General features: G+C 36.7%; 1 protein-coding gene across 2 annotated transcripts; it reads right to left on the bottom strand.

Annotated features, from left to right (window-relative positions):
* Positions 1–13,922: 13,922 nt before the first annotated feature.
* On the bottom strand, positions 13,923–17,848 carry LOC113288577 (mitogen-activated protein kinase homolog NTF3). 2 transcript variants are annotated; one of them, XM_026537659.1, is made up of 4 exons: positions 17,668–17,846; positions 17,264–17,500; positions 16,256–16,683; positions 13,923–14,967 (listed from the first exon to the last, which is right to left on the bottom strand). In XM_026537659.1, the coding sequence occupies exons 3-4, from the start codon at positions 16,676–16,678 to the stop codon at positions 14,281–14,283; spliced, it is 1,110 nt and encodes a 369-aa protein (XP_026393444.1). In that variant the 5' UTR covers positions 16,679–16,683; positions 17,264–17,500; positions 17,668–17,846; the 3' UTR covers positions 13,923–14,280. The 2 variants fall into 2 exon arrangements, with proteins under 2 accessions (XP_026393444.1, XP_026393451.1); XM_026537666.1 differs by lacking the exon at positions 17,264–17,500 and having other exon boundaries at positions 17,668–17,848.
* Positions 17,849–18,609: the final 761 nt, after the last annotated feature.

The following is an 18,609-nucleotide window of genomic DNA, read 5'->3' as shown; positions in this document are numbered from 1 at the left end:
GAAATGCGAGTAGCATTCCCCGGAATTGAACTGCAGTGAGGGTATCTGCCCTAAATTTAATTTGCATCATAATATTTGTAAGTTATTTATCCTCATTAGACTCATCATCCAGTAGTTGCAATATCTAAATATACGTTTGTTGTTCTTCATCAAATAATATGATATTTATCTGCATCTCCTCTTCAAAAGAATCCATTAATTATGCAAAAATAATTTCAAGTAAAAAAGGTGTGAGTTAGTGAGAGCAAAGTAAGACATATATAAGAATATAGCCGTTAGCGGTATAGAAAAGAGGCTAGCTCTTAGCTGTTGACGGCTAAATATAAGCCATTTGTGACGTGAACTCGTCCCCTCGGCCCAACCTCAACTCATAGGTTGAAACTACCACCGGTATCTTTTCTCCGATTGGACTGACACATTTATCCATCCACCTAGCCAAGCAAATTGAATAAAATGCTAACCAACTAAATTGGATAAGATACTAATGCCTATAGGAAGCGGCGTAAGGGTAATGAAGTGATTTTATAAATTAAAGGGTATCTTTAAGGGTGAAATACAGATATAGGCCTGTTTTTTTCCAGGGTTACAACCATAGGCCTGTTTTTTTGAAAGTTACAAATCTAGGCCGATTTTGACCGTTTTATTGAAAAACCGACTAACGGTGGTTATCCACCTTTTTGGCACCGTTAGTGTGTTAGGAAAATACTTTTAAGCCCTTCAACTCATTAAACTCACCGTGTTAATCTTTGAATTGTCGATTCTGCACAGGGACTCGGTGCTGACTGCGTAAACACGTGTACACTGTACACGTCATAGATTCTGCCACGTGTCAGTAAAAATTTGGCCCCCACAGTACCCAACGGCAGGATTATCTCCAATAAAAGCATATCTTCTTCATATCTTCTTCTCTGTCTAATTTTCATTCAGATCTAAAAATGGTTGGTGGTGTTCATCCTTCATCAAAATGCAGCACTAGCAGCATCAAGGTGTAGTGTGATATGTGTGACAAAGAAGACCATGAAACCAAAAGTTTTCCCTGGGTATATTTAAGGTGTAAAAATGTACCTTGTAATGGAGTTAGAGCATTATTGAGATCTAAAACCGATCAAACAAATGGAAGAGTCTTCTTCAAATGTTTGAATCCTACCTGCAACTACTTTGAGTGGTTTGATCTTGCTTCTTCTCCAGCTACATCACTTCAAATCAAGCTTCCAAGCCAACATAGCTGCATTGCCTGTGGAGATGAAAACCACTGTTTCAATAATTGTCCATTAAACAATCACCCCTGCTTCAAACAAAACTGCAATTCAAAGTTAGAACTAAAGGTTTGTAAGAATCAACACAATCTGAATATAACATATCTGGTATGTAAGGAAAAAGACTGTGATGCTTTCAGATGGGCTTCAGATGCACTTGTAATTGAAACAAAAGAGACATTGAAAGGAAAAGTACTAGAAGTATGTAATGAGTTTAAGAAAAATCTGAAAATGTAATGAAACAGAAGTTGTAATTGAACATTTCATAAAATATTATGCAAAAGAAACTTCCAACATACATTGTATTAAAATAATTTACTTCATTATCCTAAAATTGCACCAACAATCCAAAGTGAAAAATAAACTTCCAACATACATATCTTCTACACAAAATGAAACTCAATCAACATAACCAACTCAGATCTTCATATACTTCTTTGTTTTCTTCTTTCTCTTTGGATCTGACACTGTGAAGTTGACATAGAACCTTCTTGAATTTCTGATTCATACATGAGGTTTGAGAAGTTCCAACTTTTGCTTTTGTCTTTCCCTTAACACCTTTTTCAGATCTTGCAGCAGCTTGTTTAGATGATTCACCAACACAACTCTGGCTATTGGATTTGGTCTTAGTTGCACCCCTTACACTGGTACTTTGACCTGCATATGAACCATGAGCAACTTTTTCAACTTTCTTGTTCCTCTTTGATGGACCAGATTCATAAGCTGTGAAAGTATCACCATCAACACAGGTTCTAGCCTTTGGTACCTTTGGATTAGAACCAACTTCTCCTCCAGCACATGTCTTTTCATAGTGACCTGGTTCTCCATATCTCTTGCATATTCTACTCTTCTTTCCTGTGGGTGGAGGTTCATCATATGCTCTAATTCTCTTTCCCCTTGGTCTACCTGGTTTTCTGATGTTCACTGGAGGTTTAATCATCTCTTTGAATTCTACATGGATAAGAAGAAGAAAACAAAGAAAGTATCATATATAAATGAAAGGTTGAAACCCTAAAGGAGTCAAATATGGATATTTTATTTATTGCACAACAAATGACAAAAGCAAGAATGGGTCAAAGACTTTTCATAGTGATAATGTACCTTTTCATAGTCTTCTGGGCCCAACAATGAGTTGAATTCTGGAGCATATGTTCTCTTGTAGCTGTCAACCCAATAATACTTGTCACAATACCTGCAACAATACCCAACATGTAAAAAAGAAATCAGTTAGGACAAACCAATTAAAATTAAGAAATTTCCAAAGTACATTATCACTATGAAAAGTATAGAAATATTATAAGGACAAAAGGACAATACTTACTCAGCCCAAACAGGTCTCAATGGCTTTAGAGCACAGACAACATGCTGGCAGACAAAACCCCTCAATTGCCATTTCAAACAGCATCAAGTCCTCTTTGGCAAATCCACAACAAAGATGGCTCCATGACAACTTGTAACCTCATATACTTTCCCCCTAACAACACTCTCTAGTTGAAAATTTGTGGTCAAGTCACACATCTTGGTAATCAGCTGCATTGCCTTTGGAACAAGGTCACCATCCTTCCATGTTGCAGCTTCATTCCTCCTCTTGTTGAGAAGTCCAATCACCAGTTGTCCATACATCAAACCTAGCTTGCAGACTGGCTTGTCTCTAATCTTATTGGCCATATTATTGAAGGATTTTGAGAAGTTGTTGTTGATGTGCTCACATTTTCTAGTAGGTGGAAAATGAGCCCTAGACCAGGTTTCAGGCCTTTCATCCATGAGAAATCTTACAGCCTCTATACTCTCAGCTGCCATAGCATCCATATGTTGCTGAAATTAAAGTGAAACATTACGTTAAAGTGAAGCATTACATTAAAGTGAATCATAATAATTGTGTGATTCAAGAGAAGCAATGAAGCTTTACATTAAAGTGGTTGATCTTATAACACTTGGAAGCATTCCAAAGATGAGTCTGAATACTGTACCCCTTGTAGTATTTCTTAAAGTTGGCCATCAAGTGCCTGCAAAACCAATAAATTATACCCATAAATGATTAACAACTGAAAATTAAAACAAAATAAATGTTAAAACAAGACAGAGCAAAACTGAAAAAAAATGGAAATAAATGAGCTCACCTGACACATTGTCTGTGCTCAAACAAGGGAAAGTGATAATCAACACCTTCTTAAATCCCCTTATGCTTGTCAGAGATGAAGGTAAACTCATGATCATCACCCAACAACTTCTTCAAATCCTCCAAGAATATCTTCCAATTCTCTATTGTCTCATTCCTGCATACCATCATACCTAATGGAACTAATCCATTTTGACCATCCAGTCCAGTTGCATGTAACATCACACCACCAAACTTCCCATTCAAATGACATCCATGCAGGCCAATGATCTTTCTACAACCAGACAATAATCCAACTATAGTGGGTTTGAAGCAAATTGTCATGGACAAGAAAGTGTTGTTTGTAGTTCCATAAGAAAAAGTTGCTATACTGCCTGGATTTGTCATCTACAAACAGAATGACATGAATATTTTTAGGGATTGTTCCATACTAAAATTACATAGACAAAATTAAGGAGATAATTACAATAAAGCCTTTAAGTGTAAAAGATTTACCTTCACCTTTCTTGACCATGCCATAAATGAACATTGGACATTCTTGAGTCCTCCAATGAATGCACTTGACCCTCAGCTTGGTTGTGGAACTCTTAGTAGCATAAGTCTGATGTTTGTTCATGATACAGTAGTTATTCACATGTGCATAAAAGGATTCTTTACTCATAAACTTACTTCCAACAATGAGGTCATTTGGATCCAATGATTCTTCATCTTCAGCTGGGAACATATCCAGATTATCTTCTTCCTTAAGCTGATCTGCACATTCCTTCTCAAACTTTGAATTGTCATGTGTAACACCACTACACTCAACTTAAGCCTTCTCCACCCCAACAACATCATCTTCACCTTCTTGTTCCTTTTCAGACTCAGAATCCAGTAAGTCCCTATAATGGTCTTCTGCAATTAAAGTAAGAAAACAAAAACATTAGTACCCATTTGTAATAAACAACAAATATAGAAATCAACAAAAATGACAAACAACAAATGTAAAGAAACATCATTACCTTCTTTGTTATTTTCCACCTCAACTTCACCAAAGTCTGGATCCCCATCAACACTATCAGAATCACCTTGACTCTCACTGTCACTTCCCTTGTCAGATAAATACCCATTCTCAACCTTCTTCAAAAACTTCTTATACTCCATATCATCTTTAAGCTGACATTGTTGATATCCTCATCAGGATGGCACTCATCTTCATCAATATTTGAAAGTTGAACTACAAACTCATCACTCTTCTTATATTCTTCACTCAATCTGTAAATATCTTCAAGAACACTTGCTTGTGTAGTAGCTTCAACCCAGAAATCATGATTAAACTCTTCTTCTTCTTCTGCCATAGTTGCTTGTGTTGTGCTTTGAGGAAAAAATTCATCTGGATAAGGCATGTTTTCAGCTACACTTGTCTGTGTTGGTTCTTCACAGAATTGAGGAACATAAGCTTCTGGAATAGGCATGTCATTATCCACATTTGACTCTGCTACTTGAGTTTCTTCACATACTTCATCATATGAGATTTCAACAAACAACTTCTTCTTAATTTTTCCTCCAATTTGCTTCTTAAACAATGTTGCTAGCCTTGGGCTTCTTCTTGAACTTCTAGGTGTACTACAATCATGATTAGATACTGCTTGAGTTTCTTCAGATACTGCTGCTTTCTTTGGTGTGTTATTTCTTTTGGATACAGGCTTCTTTGGGGGTGTCTTCTTTACTGGTATAAAGTACTTGTGTGGAGGAATTGTACCAACCTCACCATCCAACACTTACATATAAACTGACTCCAACCATTCTCATCAAACTCAGCAGTATCCCACAAAGACTTGAACTCTTCTTCTTTATCCAGTGACATGGGAGTACAAAGATCATCTGACCACAATATGTATATCTTCTCATCACCCTTCAGTCTCAGCTTTGTCCTTATCATGTCCTTAAACCTATCAAGTCCCATATCCTCTCTAGCACAGTCCCTAAACTCCAAACTATGGCAAGTTCCTATCACATTTACCTTAAAGCTTCTGAAAGGCATCCTGTCAACAACAACATCATTCCTACAAGAAACATAATTCAAATTATCAGCATCATTCAACAACAACAATTGTCAACATCATTCTACACTTGCAGATTCATTCCTACAACATAAATCATATTAGCAACTATCAACATATCAAAATATCAACATATGAACATATGAACATAAATCATATTACATAAACATATTAACTAACACGAAACTATCCTCAGCATAACTAAAAACAGAGTGATAATCAAGGTGAAAAACAGAGTGATAAACAGAATCAAATAAACCCTAGAAATCTAACACAACCCCTAAAAATCTAACACAAACCCTAGAAAAATCAAGGGTCAATTTATTGAGAAACGAAAATCAACAGAATCATCTAAAAATCAAACACATAAACCCTAACCCTAGAAATCATAAATACCCACAACCCAGAAAAATCGAAATACCCATAAACCCTAGAAATAGAAAATACCCATAACCCAAAGAAATCGAAACACCCATAAACCCTAGAAATCGAAATTTTCCCTAAACCCTAGAAATTGAAAATTTCCAAAAACCCTAAAAATTGAATAAAATACAATAAGGGTCTCGCTGTTACCTTTCAGTTCGTGTTCTACCTCGCCGTTTCTTTGTTTTCTTTATTTTATCCATCTTCTCTTCAGCCTCTGAATCCATCTTACTTAGTAGTTTCTTTGATATATTAGGTATACCCATCTTACACAGTAACAGAAACCAGTGATATTTCAGACGACTGAAGTGAAAATCGCAAAGAAGAAAGAAAATTGCAGAAAAAGAAAAATTAGTTGCAGAGGGAAGAAATGGAGAGACGAAGGGAAAATAGGGAAACTGAAAGACCTTTTCTCTCTACTTTATTCTTTTCCCGCATGTTTATTTCATCTCAGCCGTCCGAAAACATCGAGATCCAATGAAATTCATATAAACGACTAAGATCTCATGATGGGGTCGTTAATTACGAAGTGATTTAATCCTAGCCTTCCATTACCACCACGTGTCTTGGATTACACGTGTTTAGAGGGCAGATGGGTAATTGCGCATCAATTACACCTAATATCTCACACGTGTTTAGAGGAAAAATGGGTACGTTACGCGTGGCTAATTTACAACATGTGTCTAACTTACACCTAATAGCTTCCACGTGTATAGAGGGCAAAGGGGTAATTGCGCTTCATTAACTCATCTCATCTGATGATAAATCGACCTTTTTGACCGAGAAAATGACAAAAGAAACGGATTTAGATGGAAACATGGATGGAGGCCTAGATTTGAAAATTCAAAAAAAACATGCCTATGGTTGTCTATCGGATTGAAAAACAGGCCTAAATCTGTTTATATTCCTATCTTTAACCTCTTAACATTCTTTAGACACTCTGATAAAGGTAGTTGGCTCTAAAACTAGCAGCTTCTAGTTATTCTATGTGTATTTTAGTAAACGAAGATGAATGGTTTTTTGGTAACCATGAAATTTTTGAAGGGGACCATTCTTTTATTTTTGGTAGGTCATTATGAAGTAAAGTTCAACGCTCCCTTAACCACATATTTTAGTTAATGGAAAAAATACCCTTATATTATTTTATCTTATTCGATTTTTCTAATTTAAAAAAAATAAAGTTTTTTTAATTAATTTCTTGAAATATTTTTAAATTTTAATATTTTTTTATTAGGTTTGGTTAGGCTAATTTTTTTTTCTTAGACGAGTTCGGCTAGTTTTTTTTTTTAAATCTTAACCGAATTTCATGGAAGTAATTTGAAGAAATGTCGGTTAGGAGAAAAAATTGCAACGTAACCGAACTTAATATATAGGTTTCAACAAAAATTTTGTTAGGAGAAAAAATCTATAAAGTAACAGCACTCAATATGTAGATTTTCAGAATAAATTCGGCTAGGAGAAACAAATTGCGACATAACCGAACTCAACATATAGGTTTTCAGAGAAAAGTTCTGCTAAAAGGAAAAAAAAATCGACTTAACCGAACTGAACATTTTTTCTTACAGATTAAAGTTCAGTTGAGAGAAAAAATTTCGACTTAACCAAACACAACAATTGGTGTTATATACAAAAGTTCACATACGAAGAAAAAATTGAGGTTCGGCTAGGGGAAAAAAAGAGCTGGCCGAACAATACCTAATAAAAAATTAAAATGTTAAAAGAATAAAATTAAAAATTAAAAATAAAATTTAATTAAGTAAAGGGGAAATTTGTCATGTGTTCTTACTAGGACATCCCTTACCACAAAATAATGGTTGGCCTAATAATGGTCTCCAAAAAATCATTCAAGAAGAGAAACAGAGTCAGAAATGGGGCCTTGGCACTCAAGTCCGTATCCACCCATCCGTTGCTCACCACCACTAAGTGTCAGCCATCAAGTAGAACCATAATATTGGGCATACCAAAATCTTCCAAGGCATATTGAATGAAGACAAAAAAGGTTGTGAAATAGCAAAATCAGATAACCCCTTAACCCAATTTTTTTTAATGGAAAATCTGCCCTTTACGTATTAGTGTTAATAATCTTGATTAGTGATTAAATATTTTGTTTAGTGATTAAAATAATTTTCAGAATTATAAGAGTTGTTTAGATGAAAAATTTGAGGAAAAAAAAATCAAAGTTTTGGTTTGGTTAAGAAGGAGAGAAAGAGAAGGAGAAAGTGAGAAAATTCTAATTCTTGATTCAATGGAGGATGAGGAGGGTCATATATCATCTAAAAAACCTAGGAAAATACACATCAACTACACCAATGATTCCCAAATGGCTGATTTCTTAGATTATGAGAATGATTTTACACCCACTCAAACTCAAGCTCAAACTCAAACACAAACTCAAGATGATGCTTTTTATGAGCCAAATCCTGATGATGAAGACATTGATGAGGAACCCAATGCTTCTAATACACATGTACACTTATATCCTATACTTAATCTCACTTCTATATCTCTCAATTATCAAAAGTTAGGTTTTTTGAATCATGGTTCGGCGAAACAGGTTGAGGTTAGGCTCACATCTATGAGCCGAATCTACCAATTGATGAACGGTTCGGCTTACTGAATCTGTTTACTGCATGCGCCGAACCTATAATTTCCAATTCCAACCCTTTTGCTAGACACTAGTTCGGCTTATATGAAAGTTCCATAGTAAGCCGAACAACATCCTGAATAGCCCGGAATAGAATCATTACTAATTCGGCTTACATATCCAAAATCGTATGTGCCGAACATAATTTTCTAATTTCCGGGTTGAAATATTGTTACTGGTTCGGCACATATGGAGAATATCGTATCAGCCGAAACCTCTTATGTTCAAGGTTCGACACATAATATGATTATCGTCTGAGCCGAACATGAATTTGTTAATTTTTGGGTTAAAATATTGTTCGTGGTTCGACACATATTGAGGATATCGTATAAGCCTAAACCTGTAAATGTTTATAGTTCGGCACATAAGGTGATTATCGAATGCGCCGAACCTGAAGGACAAATGATTCGGCGCGTAACTAACATTAGAGGATAAGCTGAACTCTATAAATTCGGCGCATAACTGTTAAGCTATTCATTAAAACATGAAATTGAAGGTGTCCATAACCCAATCCCAGCACCATTAAAAACAAAGTTCAGGAACTAAAAGCAAAGGTGTTTGCAACACCATAAAAGTGTAATTAAAACTTAAGAAAAAGTGTACCATAAAAGTGTACATAAAAGGTAATTTAACCACGACCCCTCTTCTTAGTTGCACGACCACATCTTCTTCCACCTTGGTCTTCATCTTCCGACGCATCATTACCGGGTTGGACGGTAGCACCACCTTGGCTTGTACCTTCACCAACTTGTCGAGACCTCTTAGTGGTAGGCCTTTGTTCGGGTTCCTCGGGTCCTTGTCCTTTGTTGATGATTGCATCCCACTTGTTGATGAGGTATTTTTGTTCTTCCACGGTCATTGGTGTTTTGCAACCAAGTTTGGCCTTCATTTTTTTCAACATCTCCCTACCCGTGGCAACCTATTTTTTCATTTTTCAACAACTTATAACCATGAGGTTGAAGACATTTTTACCATAACTAATATATGAAAATAGTATAAAGTGAAGTCATTCTTACCATAATCTTGAAAGCCTTGACTACATCTTCGGAAGTAGACTTGTTGGTGATCTTGATTGGCCTCGCCTTCCCCTTATCAGCTATCTTTTGCCTTTTTTTATTGATAATGAAGGGATGAGAAATTTGGTTATACCAATCCATATAGCCCGGATCCTCTTCACATGGATCATCAAGTAAAGGTGTTAACTTGGATGCATCTAATGTGTGATTGTCTAAATTATTCCAAAACTCAACGGTGGGATCAGGATCATACTTTGGTTCCCAAGATGAAGTGGTGCTTTTAGTTCCCTTACCACTCTTTGGTAACAACCTGAATTTCTCGTCAAACAAAGGAACCTTTTGGACGCATCCTAATTGACGGAGTATTCTCCTAGGATCGTATATAACATAACCACCGGGATACCACAATGGCCCATGATACATACCTACCGGCATATCCTCATCTTCAACAAATTCATTTTCTTCATCTTCCTTCTCATATGGTTGAAAAGTGACATCATCAACACCAAGACAGTCTAACGTCTCTCTCAAACTTGCCACCAACTTCTTTTTGTTCCTTTTCTTGGAGTCCTCGTATGCGTACCGGGCTGCAGTTGGCTCAGTATCAATATAATCGACATCTTTCTCAAATACTTTGGCCAAGTTCAAAATTGAGAAATGGTCATATATCCACACCTACATCCAAAGAACCACATTAAAAAATCAAAGGAATTGAATTGATAGAAACAAGTTTTACTTGGAAACATCAAAGTAAGACTAAAGTTTGCAAACTCAGAGAACTGTTCAGCTTATATGGATCAAGTATTATGCCGAACCAAGTAAGTAAAAACTTCGGCTTAAAAGATTTTATGGTTATAAGCCGAACCATACTCTGAACTCCCAAAAGTTACCTGGAGCAAAGTGAAGTTCCCTCCGATGTTTGTACTTGTCAACCTAGACGCGGTGGAAAGTTGGTCCAACAGGTAAGCGAGCGTAGCCGTTCCCCAAGCAAACTTGTTACAAGTTTCAATATTCTTTACCAATTGGAGATAATTAGCATTTACCTTGTTTCCGGTAGTGTCGGGAAAGATGTCTCTACCAAGAGTATAAAGCAAGTAGGCAGTTCCGGTTTGCTTCACTTTGACAGGATCCATTATCAACAAACCTTGTGTGACTCTTTCCTTTGTGTTCTCAAACTCCCTTTTCAAGTTAGTCAACTTGATCTTCTTATTCTTCTTATTTCTTCCACCTGGTATGCAAACGGTATCGACATCTTTAACTGATCGACAAAACTCCAACTCAGTTTTCATTGAACCCCAACCAAGGCATTCCAGGTACAAATTGTATAGCTCATCCCAACTCATGTCATAAAAACCAGCATCCACACTTACACCCCTTGCTTTAAGGCCTGTAATCTTACTAGCCTCATCAGGAGTGATTGCCATCTCTCCAAAAGGTAATTGAAATGTGTAAGTTTCTGGACAAAAGCGCTCGGTAAATGCAGAGGCCGACACACTATCATATTCCTTATGTCCATAATTAATGATAGGCCATAAAGCACTGCGTTGTACGTAAGCAATCACCTCAGGAACATCTTCATCAAGACTCCATTCCGCTGCCCTCTGGTGTCTCAATACTCGGACTGCACGGTTGTGATCAGGAGTCTCGTAAATTTTCTTCGCCCAAGAATCGACATAACCAATCAACACATTTCCTCCATCTTCCGGAAGACCATGAGGCAAACCATCTGATCGAGGTGTAATTACGTCATCTTCATCAGGAATGTGTAAACCAGTGATCCGTCGATCATCATCGTTCTTCTCTTTCTCGGGTTCTGCCACCTTCTTACCTTTCTTGTCTTTCTTGGGTTTTCCTTGGGGTTGTGTTTCTTGATGAACTTCTTGATTATCATCAACTTCTTCATCTTCAGCTATTCCTTCTTCTTGTCTTTCAATTCTTACTTGTTCAGCTTCTTCTTCTAAAACTCCTCCTCTACCTCCCGCTCCCAATTTTTTATTACCTCCTCCTCTAGGATCTGGAGTTTTAGAAGTAGAAGGTGTTACCTCCATCTTCTTCCTCTTTGTAGCTGCATTGGTCCTGACACAAGTATGAAAGTTATAAGACTAATTCGAACAACAAAGAGATTTGGAAAGCCAAAAACTTGTAAGAAAATAAGATGGCTCGGCTTACCCTAAATAACACATATGAGCCGAATCATGTCTTGAAATTTTTATTAGCTTACACAGAGAGTGGATCGGCTCATACCACAAAACAATTATAAGCCGATCCTAAATATTTGGCTCACAACCGATACCGTCGAATAAGCCGAATATATGATTATGAACTCAAACATGTATTCGGCGCAACATGATATCATATAAATGAGCCGATCCTACACACTAGTAAAATTTATGAAATTTTGACAATGATATTCGGCGCAACCCTAATACTATCGAATAAGCCGAATCTAGACTTATGAATCGAAACCTTTATTCGGCGCAAAACTAATACAACCATACAAGCCGATCCTAAGCACATGGAAAAATTCTGAAATTCAAACAACAATTATTCGGCACAAAACTAAAACTACCATACAAGCCGATCCTACGCACATGCAAAATTTCTGAAATTCACAAAACATATTCGGCACAAAACTAACACCATCGAATAAGCCGATCCTAAATATAAGTCTCTGTGTCACTAAGTTCGGCTCAAAACGGATTTCAGATATACGCCGAGCCGTTCATATGCACTTTCAGGGTTCAGTTTCAAGAACAGCTCGGCGCACATCTAAGATTTGTTTTGCGCCGAACCATACCCTGTAACCGCCGTAGAAACATGATTTTGACGAATTAAATCAATCAAACCAATCAAAAACATCAAATACGCGATGGGTTTGTAAAACTAACCTTCTTATTCTCATTTCTGGAGTTGGTTCTTCTTCAATCTCTTCTTCCAGTTGATTTTGTGGTTGATTTTGAGTTTCTTCTTCACTCTCTAAATCTTCTTCTTCTTCAATGGGTTGTTCAATCGCTCGATTAGAACGAGATACTGGCTTACGGCGAACCATTATATAGATGAGTTTAATCGTCGACTAAATTTTCACGAATCGACGATTAAATTTCGGCGATGATACGATGAAAAAAAAGGAGAAGGTGGGTTCGGCTGTGGAGGATGAGGAGGAAGAAGAAGGGGTTGAAACTGATTTTAGGTTTATGATTATAGATTTTTGTATTAGGGTTAGGGATAGATTAGTAGTAATTTAAAGAATTTAAGTGCATATAGGTAATTGAACCACCCCATAGGGTACCCCTTATAAGGTCACCCAAGTTAGGACTAGTTCTTTGTATGCCTTGAAAGTTTTTGGTATGCCCAATATCATGGTTCATCAAGTATATGGACCTTCCTGATGTTTCTAACAGTTCTGCCATTTCCAATTAGTACGGCCCAATAACTGCTAGACAATGAAAGAGCGAGTCCAATCCTAAATTCCAAACAGTATTGCCTAACAAAAATAATGGCCGAGACTGTAACACGCGTGCTGGAAAGGTTGAGAACATCAGCTGGCACACTATGTAACCAAGACGGTACTGTGCCGAGATGTCTGTGGATTCTGAATGCGTGCACACTCATTAACGTATCGTCTTATATTTCAATATTGTTCTTTGATTTAATATCGTTCTTTGATTTAATTTTAGTACCATCTCCATTTCTAAATAATAGGCTGATTTGCGTGTAAACGGATGGAGTAGTTATTTAACGACCTAAAGATTCTAAACATGCAAGGTATGAGACAAAAGTGTGCATTGTGTGTCTGATGGGAGTGATATAATGGGCAAGTCGAGATATCTGTCACAGCAACTGCATATCCTTGACGATCGGGCAGGCTTAACAGTGCAAGTTTGAATCATTATTGAACAGAAAATTATAAAATGCAACCTGAAGTTGAATGGATGTTCATCAGTACAGAGAAGAACCTCATATACATTGTAAGATACCAGGAGATAATGGACCTAATTTTCAGTCATAGCACGGTTATTTGGCCAAATCGTAACAGAGGTACTGTCTATCATCGGCAAGCTTGATATTGATATTATTTATTTTATTTTATTTTATTTCATATATATATCGGTTTGGCAAGCTCGGTGTATGTCTTTATCGTCTAAGACTCGAACTAAATGACCCACTTCTACTTAGTGGAAGCAGGGAGGTTGCTCAGTTTGTTCTAAACTCTGCCTTTATGATGCACTTTTCTTTTGACAGACTCGTCTACTGCTATGTAACCTACCTGTAATGAACAATCTTCATCTTTATTGATCATGAAAAAAAGTAAAACGAAAAGACACGTCAAAGAGTCATTGCCAGTGAAGTATAGTCGTTACTGGAAATTACTCATCAGAGCAAAACTAGAGATGCTAAATGTCAAGATAAAGAAGCTACGCATACATTGAATACATGTCTTATCTTGTCATTAATATTATTACCCTCATCCTCAAAAGGATACAAAATAGTCAGTCATACATTCATTGTAAGTATACAGAAAATGGAAGAGAGATTGAAGTCCAAGATAAACATTAAACAGTGGTACAAAACAATCACACCTATATACAAACTTAAATTAGCCAACCCTATCTTGTAATGATGAGTTCCAACTCTTTACGCAAAATCTTTGGGATCTCATGCATATAATTATAACAGCATGAGAATGATAACCTATTGCACAAAACAACAAGCATCGCATAGACTTCTCAGTGAAACAGGAAAAAAGAGCGAGAACGAGATCATAATTACCCTTAATTGCCTATGAATTGGATGACACAGCTTCGGGGTGATAATGAAGCATTTCAGTCCACATCATTTCCCTTATCATCTCTTCTCCTAAATCTTCTTCATCTATGTCGAGATCGACTGGGACCTGTGCAGGAGGGTTGGCGTTTGGGTCGTAGAGTGGCGACATGTATGGGTGTTGAAGTGCTTCAGTCACACTAATTCTTTTTGATGGATCAAAGACGAGCATTTTCTGCAGCAAGTCAATAGCCAACGGGCTGGCATTTGGGTAGATACGTGCAAAGGGGGTCTTAGGTGAGTAAGGGAGAGATTTGATATACTTCCTGGCCTTTGGGTTGTCAATGAACTCGAGATCGGCCTCACTTTGGCTACCAAGGACGTTGATTATCAGTTTGAGCTGGTTGAGGCATTCAGTGCCAGGGAAGATGGGTTTTCGCCCTAGAAGCTCAGCAAAGATGCATCCAACGGACCAGACATCAATAGATGTACCATAATTGTCGCAGCAAAGAAGGAGTTCAGGGGCCCGATACCAACGAGTGACAACGTATTCGGTCATGAATTGGCCCTTGCCGCTACTGGTGCGAGCCAATCCGAAATCACAGATCTTCAGGTCACAGTTTGCATTGACGAGAAGGTTCCCAGGCTTGAGATCCCGATGTAGGATGTTTGCAGAGTGAAGATACTTCAGCCCTCGAAGCAACTGGAAGCCAAACATGTAAATAAGTTTGAGGTGTTTTGGATCAAGTGTTTTGTTAATGCACAAAAAGTAATCACATAATATTTTTTAGATTGCTTGATTAAAAGCACATCGTCATTTTAGATAATAACATCAGACTGAAGTCTCCTACTACAGTACAGACTATGCAACAGGTGGGCAAAGGCTTGGTAATCTTAGAGCTATAACATTGCATTTGCAGAACAGTTGACACCAAAACATATTCCTTATAATGAGATATGAGATGAAGCTACATGGAAAGCTGGCAGCAAAATGAATTCATTTAAGAGGATGCATTGAATAAAGAAAGAGACACTACTACAGTGCACAGTGCAGGTTTCTTTTTGAAGGGACAAAGAAAAACTCCGAGAGCAGTAAATTAGCTATCATATGATGAATTTGATTGCATAAAGAAGCTAGCAGATATTCACAGGTTCCATACAGTTCCCTAACAAGAGGTATTTCATGGTAAAAATTCCAAAATATCAATCTAGAGTCTGACCTATCCTGTGTTGGTAAAATCCCTAAGGATGACCAATGAAACAAGCATCCCACCATATACTTCCGGGATGTGTGCCAAAAAACAAAACCAAGATAGACTCCCCAATAAGCTGGTTCACATCACTTTCCAACATAAATGGCATATGAGAAGGAACTAAATCCATCCATCTTGTTTCCATGCTATATCCAATAAAACAACAGAGTTTACAAATTTAAGGTGTTCTGTGATTTAAATAAGGATCCATATCTGGATAAGGTTTGAACTTGAACAAGGTAAACAAAATTTTTGTCTTTTTCAGTGTCATCATGTCCACTAACGGAATCCTATTCGATCATTTACAGAAAGGGATATCATATCCCAAAAAACAAACTTGTTTCCCTGGTCTACCAAGTTCAGTGTTATGATATATGTACACATTAACCAAACTTTTTAAGCTCTTAACACAAACAGACATTAGTACTACCTCCGCATATAAATAAAATTAAAGGAAACATGGTCATTCATGGCAGAAAGGTTTATAAGACATTCTTTAAGAGTGCATAACTAGATTTTAAGGACACTAACAAGAATCCATTTTCATTATGCAATAATTAGACATCCAAATGTGGAAAATGTGTTTTCTTTTGTATAAAATTTTTGCTGATTTTTAACTGTAAGTGCAACTAACACAACAATAAAAAGGCAAAGGGCTGAGAATAACGTTTTCCCTAATTGCATTACATGCGATTTTTACAAGAGACCAAGCACAGCCTCATAAGAAAATGTGCATACCTGGAATAAGAAATACTGGCAGTGGTCATTGGATAGGGGTTGAGAGGATTTGACAATTTGATGCAAATCCGTATCCATTAGTTCATACACCAGATAGACATCCTTGAAGCTTCTCCTATGGGTAGGCATCATTACATCTCTCAAAGCAATCACATTTTCGTGTCGTAAATGCCGAAGTAGCTTTAATTCCCGTAATGTTCTGAGGGCATCAATACGATTTTCAAAGGCATTCTGGATCTTCTTAATTGCCACTTTATCATTTGTTTCCCTATTTACTGAAGAACAAACTATACCATAAGCTCCTCTCCCAATTGGTTTAATAGGTACATACTTTGTATCAATCTCAAACACCGTTTGCCACATTGAGTAATAATGCTTTCCTGGAGAGCCGGTTCCGTTTGGGGGGTCGACATAAGTAGCCATAATACCTGCAAAACACAGAAATTCCGTCAAATCATTACCAAAAAAAGCACTTATACATGATCTTCATTACTGCGAAAAGAAAAACTATCATATAAACAACTAACAAAACCCTCCTTCTCATCAATCATTATACCAAAAACAATGAATCAATCTCCTTGATGAACAATGAAAAAAGTGGAATCAGTCCTAAGATTCAGAAGACACAATTGAAATTATTTTCTCAAACACCACTATTTAAGATGAACCATCGGCTAATTCATAAAAAAAACATCTGAAATAGAATTAGTGGTCTTCATAAATGAATGATACCAATCATGATCTATCAATATCTGAAGATGAAAAAAAAAAAAGGCATTTCATTAAAACTTCATTATTTCCTGAATACCTGGCAGGAAAAAAGAAAGGATCAAAAGAGCAAAGAATGTCATTTATATATCAACTAATGATTAACTAAACCCTGTATTAATTAACCCATAATTTACAAAGTCTTGTTCAATATTAAAAAATTGAAAACCAGAAAATATCAGTTAAGAAAATTCATAAACTGAGACAATGAAAAAGGAACAAAATCTAGAAAAGAATTACCTTTGTGTAGTAAAACAGCAGAAAATTGTTGAAGAAATCGACTAAATTAAACAGCTCTTGACACAAAATCTTTGAATTTCAATAACAACCCCCAAGTCCTACATCGCCTAAATCTTGCCTCTTTTCTTATAATCCAAACTCTGAGACCCTATTAATTTTCTGACAAAGATCTATGACAACAATTATCTCAAATTTCTCTTCGAAATTAGTAATCCGAAACAAAATTCCTTCCCCTTCCTAAATAAAACAAAAAGAAAAAGTTTCAGAGAAGTATATGCAAAATGAATTATATGTAAATGAATTCCAGTGAGATGATAAAAACCCAAAACAATCGCACCAAGAATTAATCCTTAATAATCGGTTTCCCGCCAGATTTAAGACTCAGATCTAAATATATTCCATACCTCTCAATTGTGTCTATCTTTCTTTTATTATAACTTATTGTAAGAAAAATGAAGCTGATCACACCACCAAATAGATTACTTGTGTCGTCGCGATCAGACCTGCTGCCAGTAAACCTAATTCAAGAGAAAAGAGGGAGAATAGAGTATATAGTGGTTGTACTGTTGTAGTAGTAGTAGGAACAACAATAATAATAGTAAGTTAAAAGTTTTTAGAGATAAAGTTTGGGGTGGCGCATAACCGGTACCGTTTTCTTTCAGTTAACGACATCTCTGAATATCCCAATCTTAAGCCAAGCCATTCAATTACCGGCTCACGTACAGACATGGACGTAGCATCTTTTCCGTGCTTTAAAACATGGTACACGAATAGAGTACTCTTGTAATAATGCAGTGGCAGCTGGCTCACAGCGCCAAGGGAGATTAAAGTCGATTGCAGTCTCTCGCATGATTATTTGTCAAGGTTTATTGTTTGTTTTTTTCTAACTCAGGTCTCATTATATCCGAAATTAACACCACCCCTGTTTTAATAAAAGCGATATTTTTTGTTTTTTCATTTTTGCCTAAAAATTGGTCTAATCGAAAAAAAGAAAAGTATCTAATTTTTCAGAGCTATTTTGCGTTTCCTCCCCTATAAAGATCGCTAATTTGCATTTCCTCCCCAAAAAGATGCAAATTAGTGTTTCCTCCCATCATTAGGAATTTCGTCCATTGCTCGGTTAGCTGAGTCAGCACCTGTGCACGCGTGGCTCAAATTGTACACGTGTCTCTTAATCGTCCCAAAATACCCTCATTTTTCCCATTAATTCCGTAGCCCATATTTACCCAAATCCCACATCATTGTCCCTCCCTATATAAAAAATCGGAAACAGTAGCAGCAAGCTTCATCCAAATCAAATAGGGTTTTGACAACATTGGATGGTGATCGAGTTTACCTGATGAAGA

Source organism: Papaver somniferum, chromosome 1, assembly GCF_003573695.1.
Source record: "Papaver somniferum cultivar HN1 chromosome 1, ASM357369v1, whole genome shotgun sequence".
In the NCBI taxonomy this organism is placed as follows: Eukaryota; Viridiplantae; Streptophyta; class Magnoliopsida; order Ranunculales; family Papaveraceae; genus Papaver; species Papaver somniferum.
The sequence above is the reverse complement of the archived record's forward strand: the minus strand, read 5'-3'. Positions and strand labels throughout refer to the sequence as shown.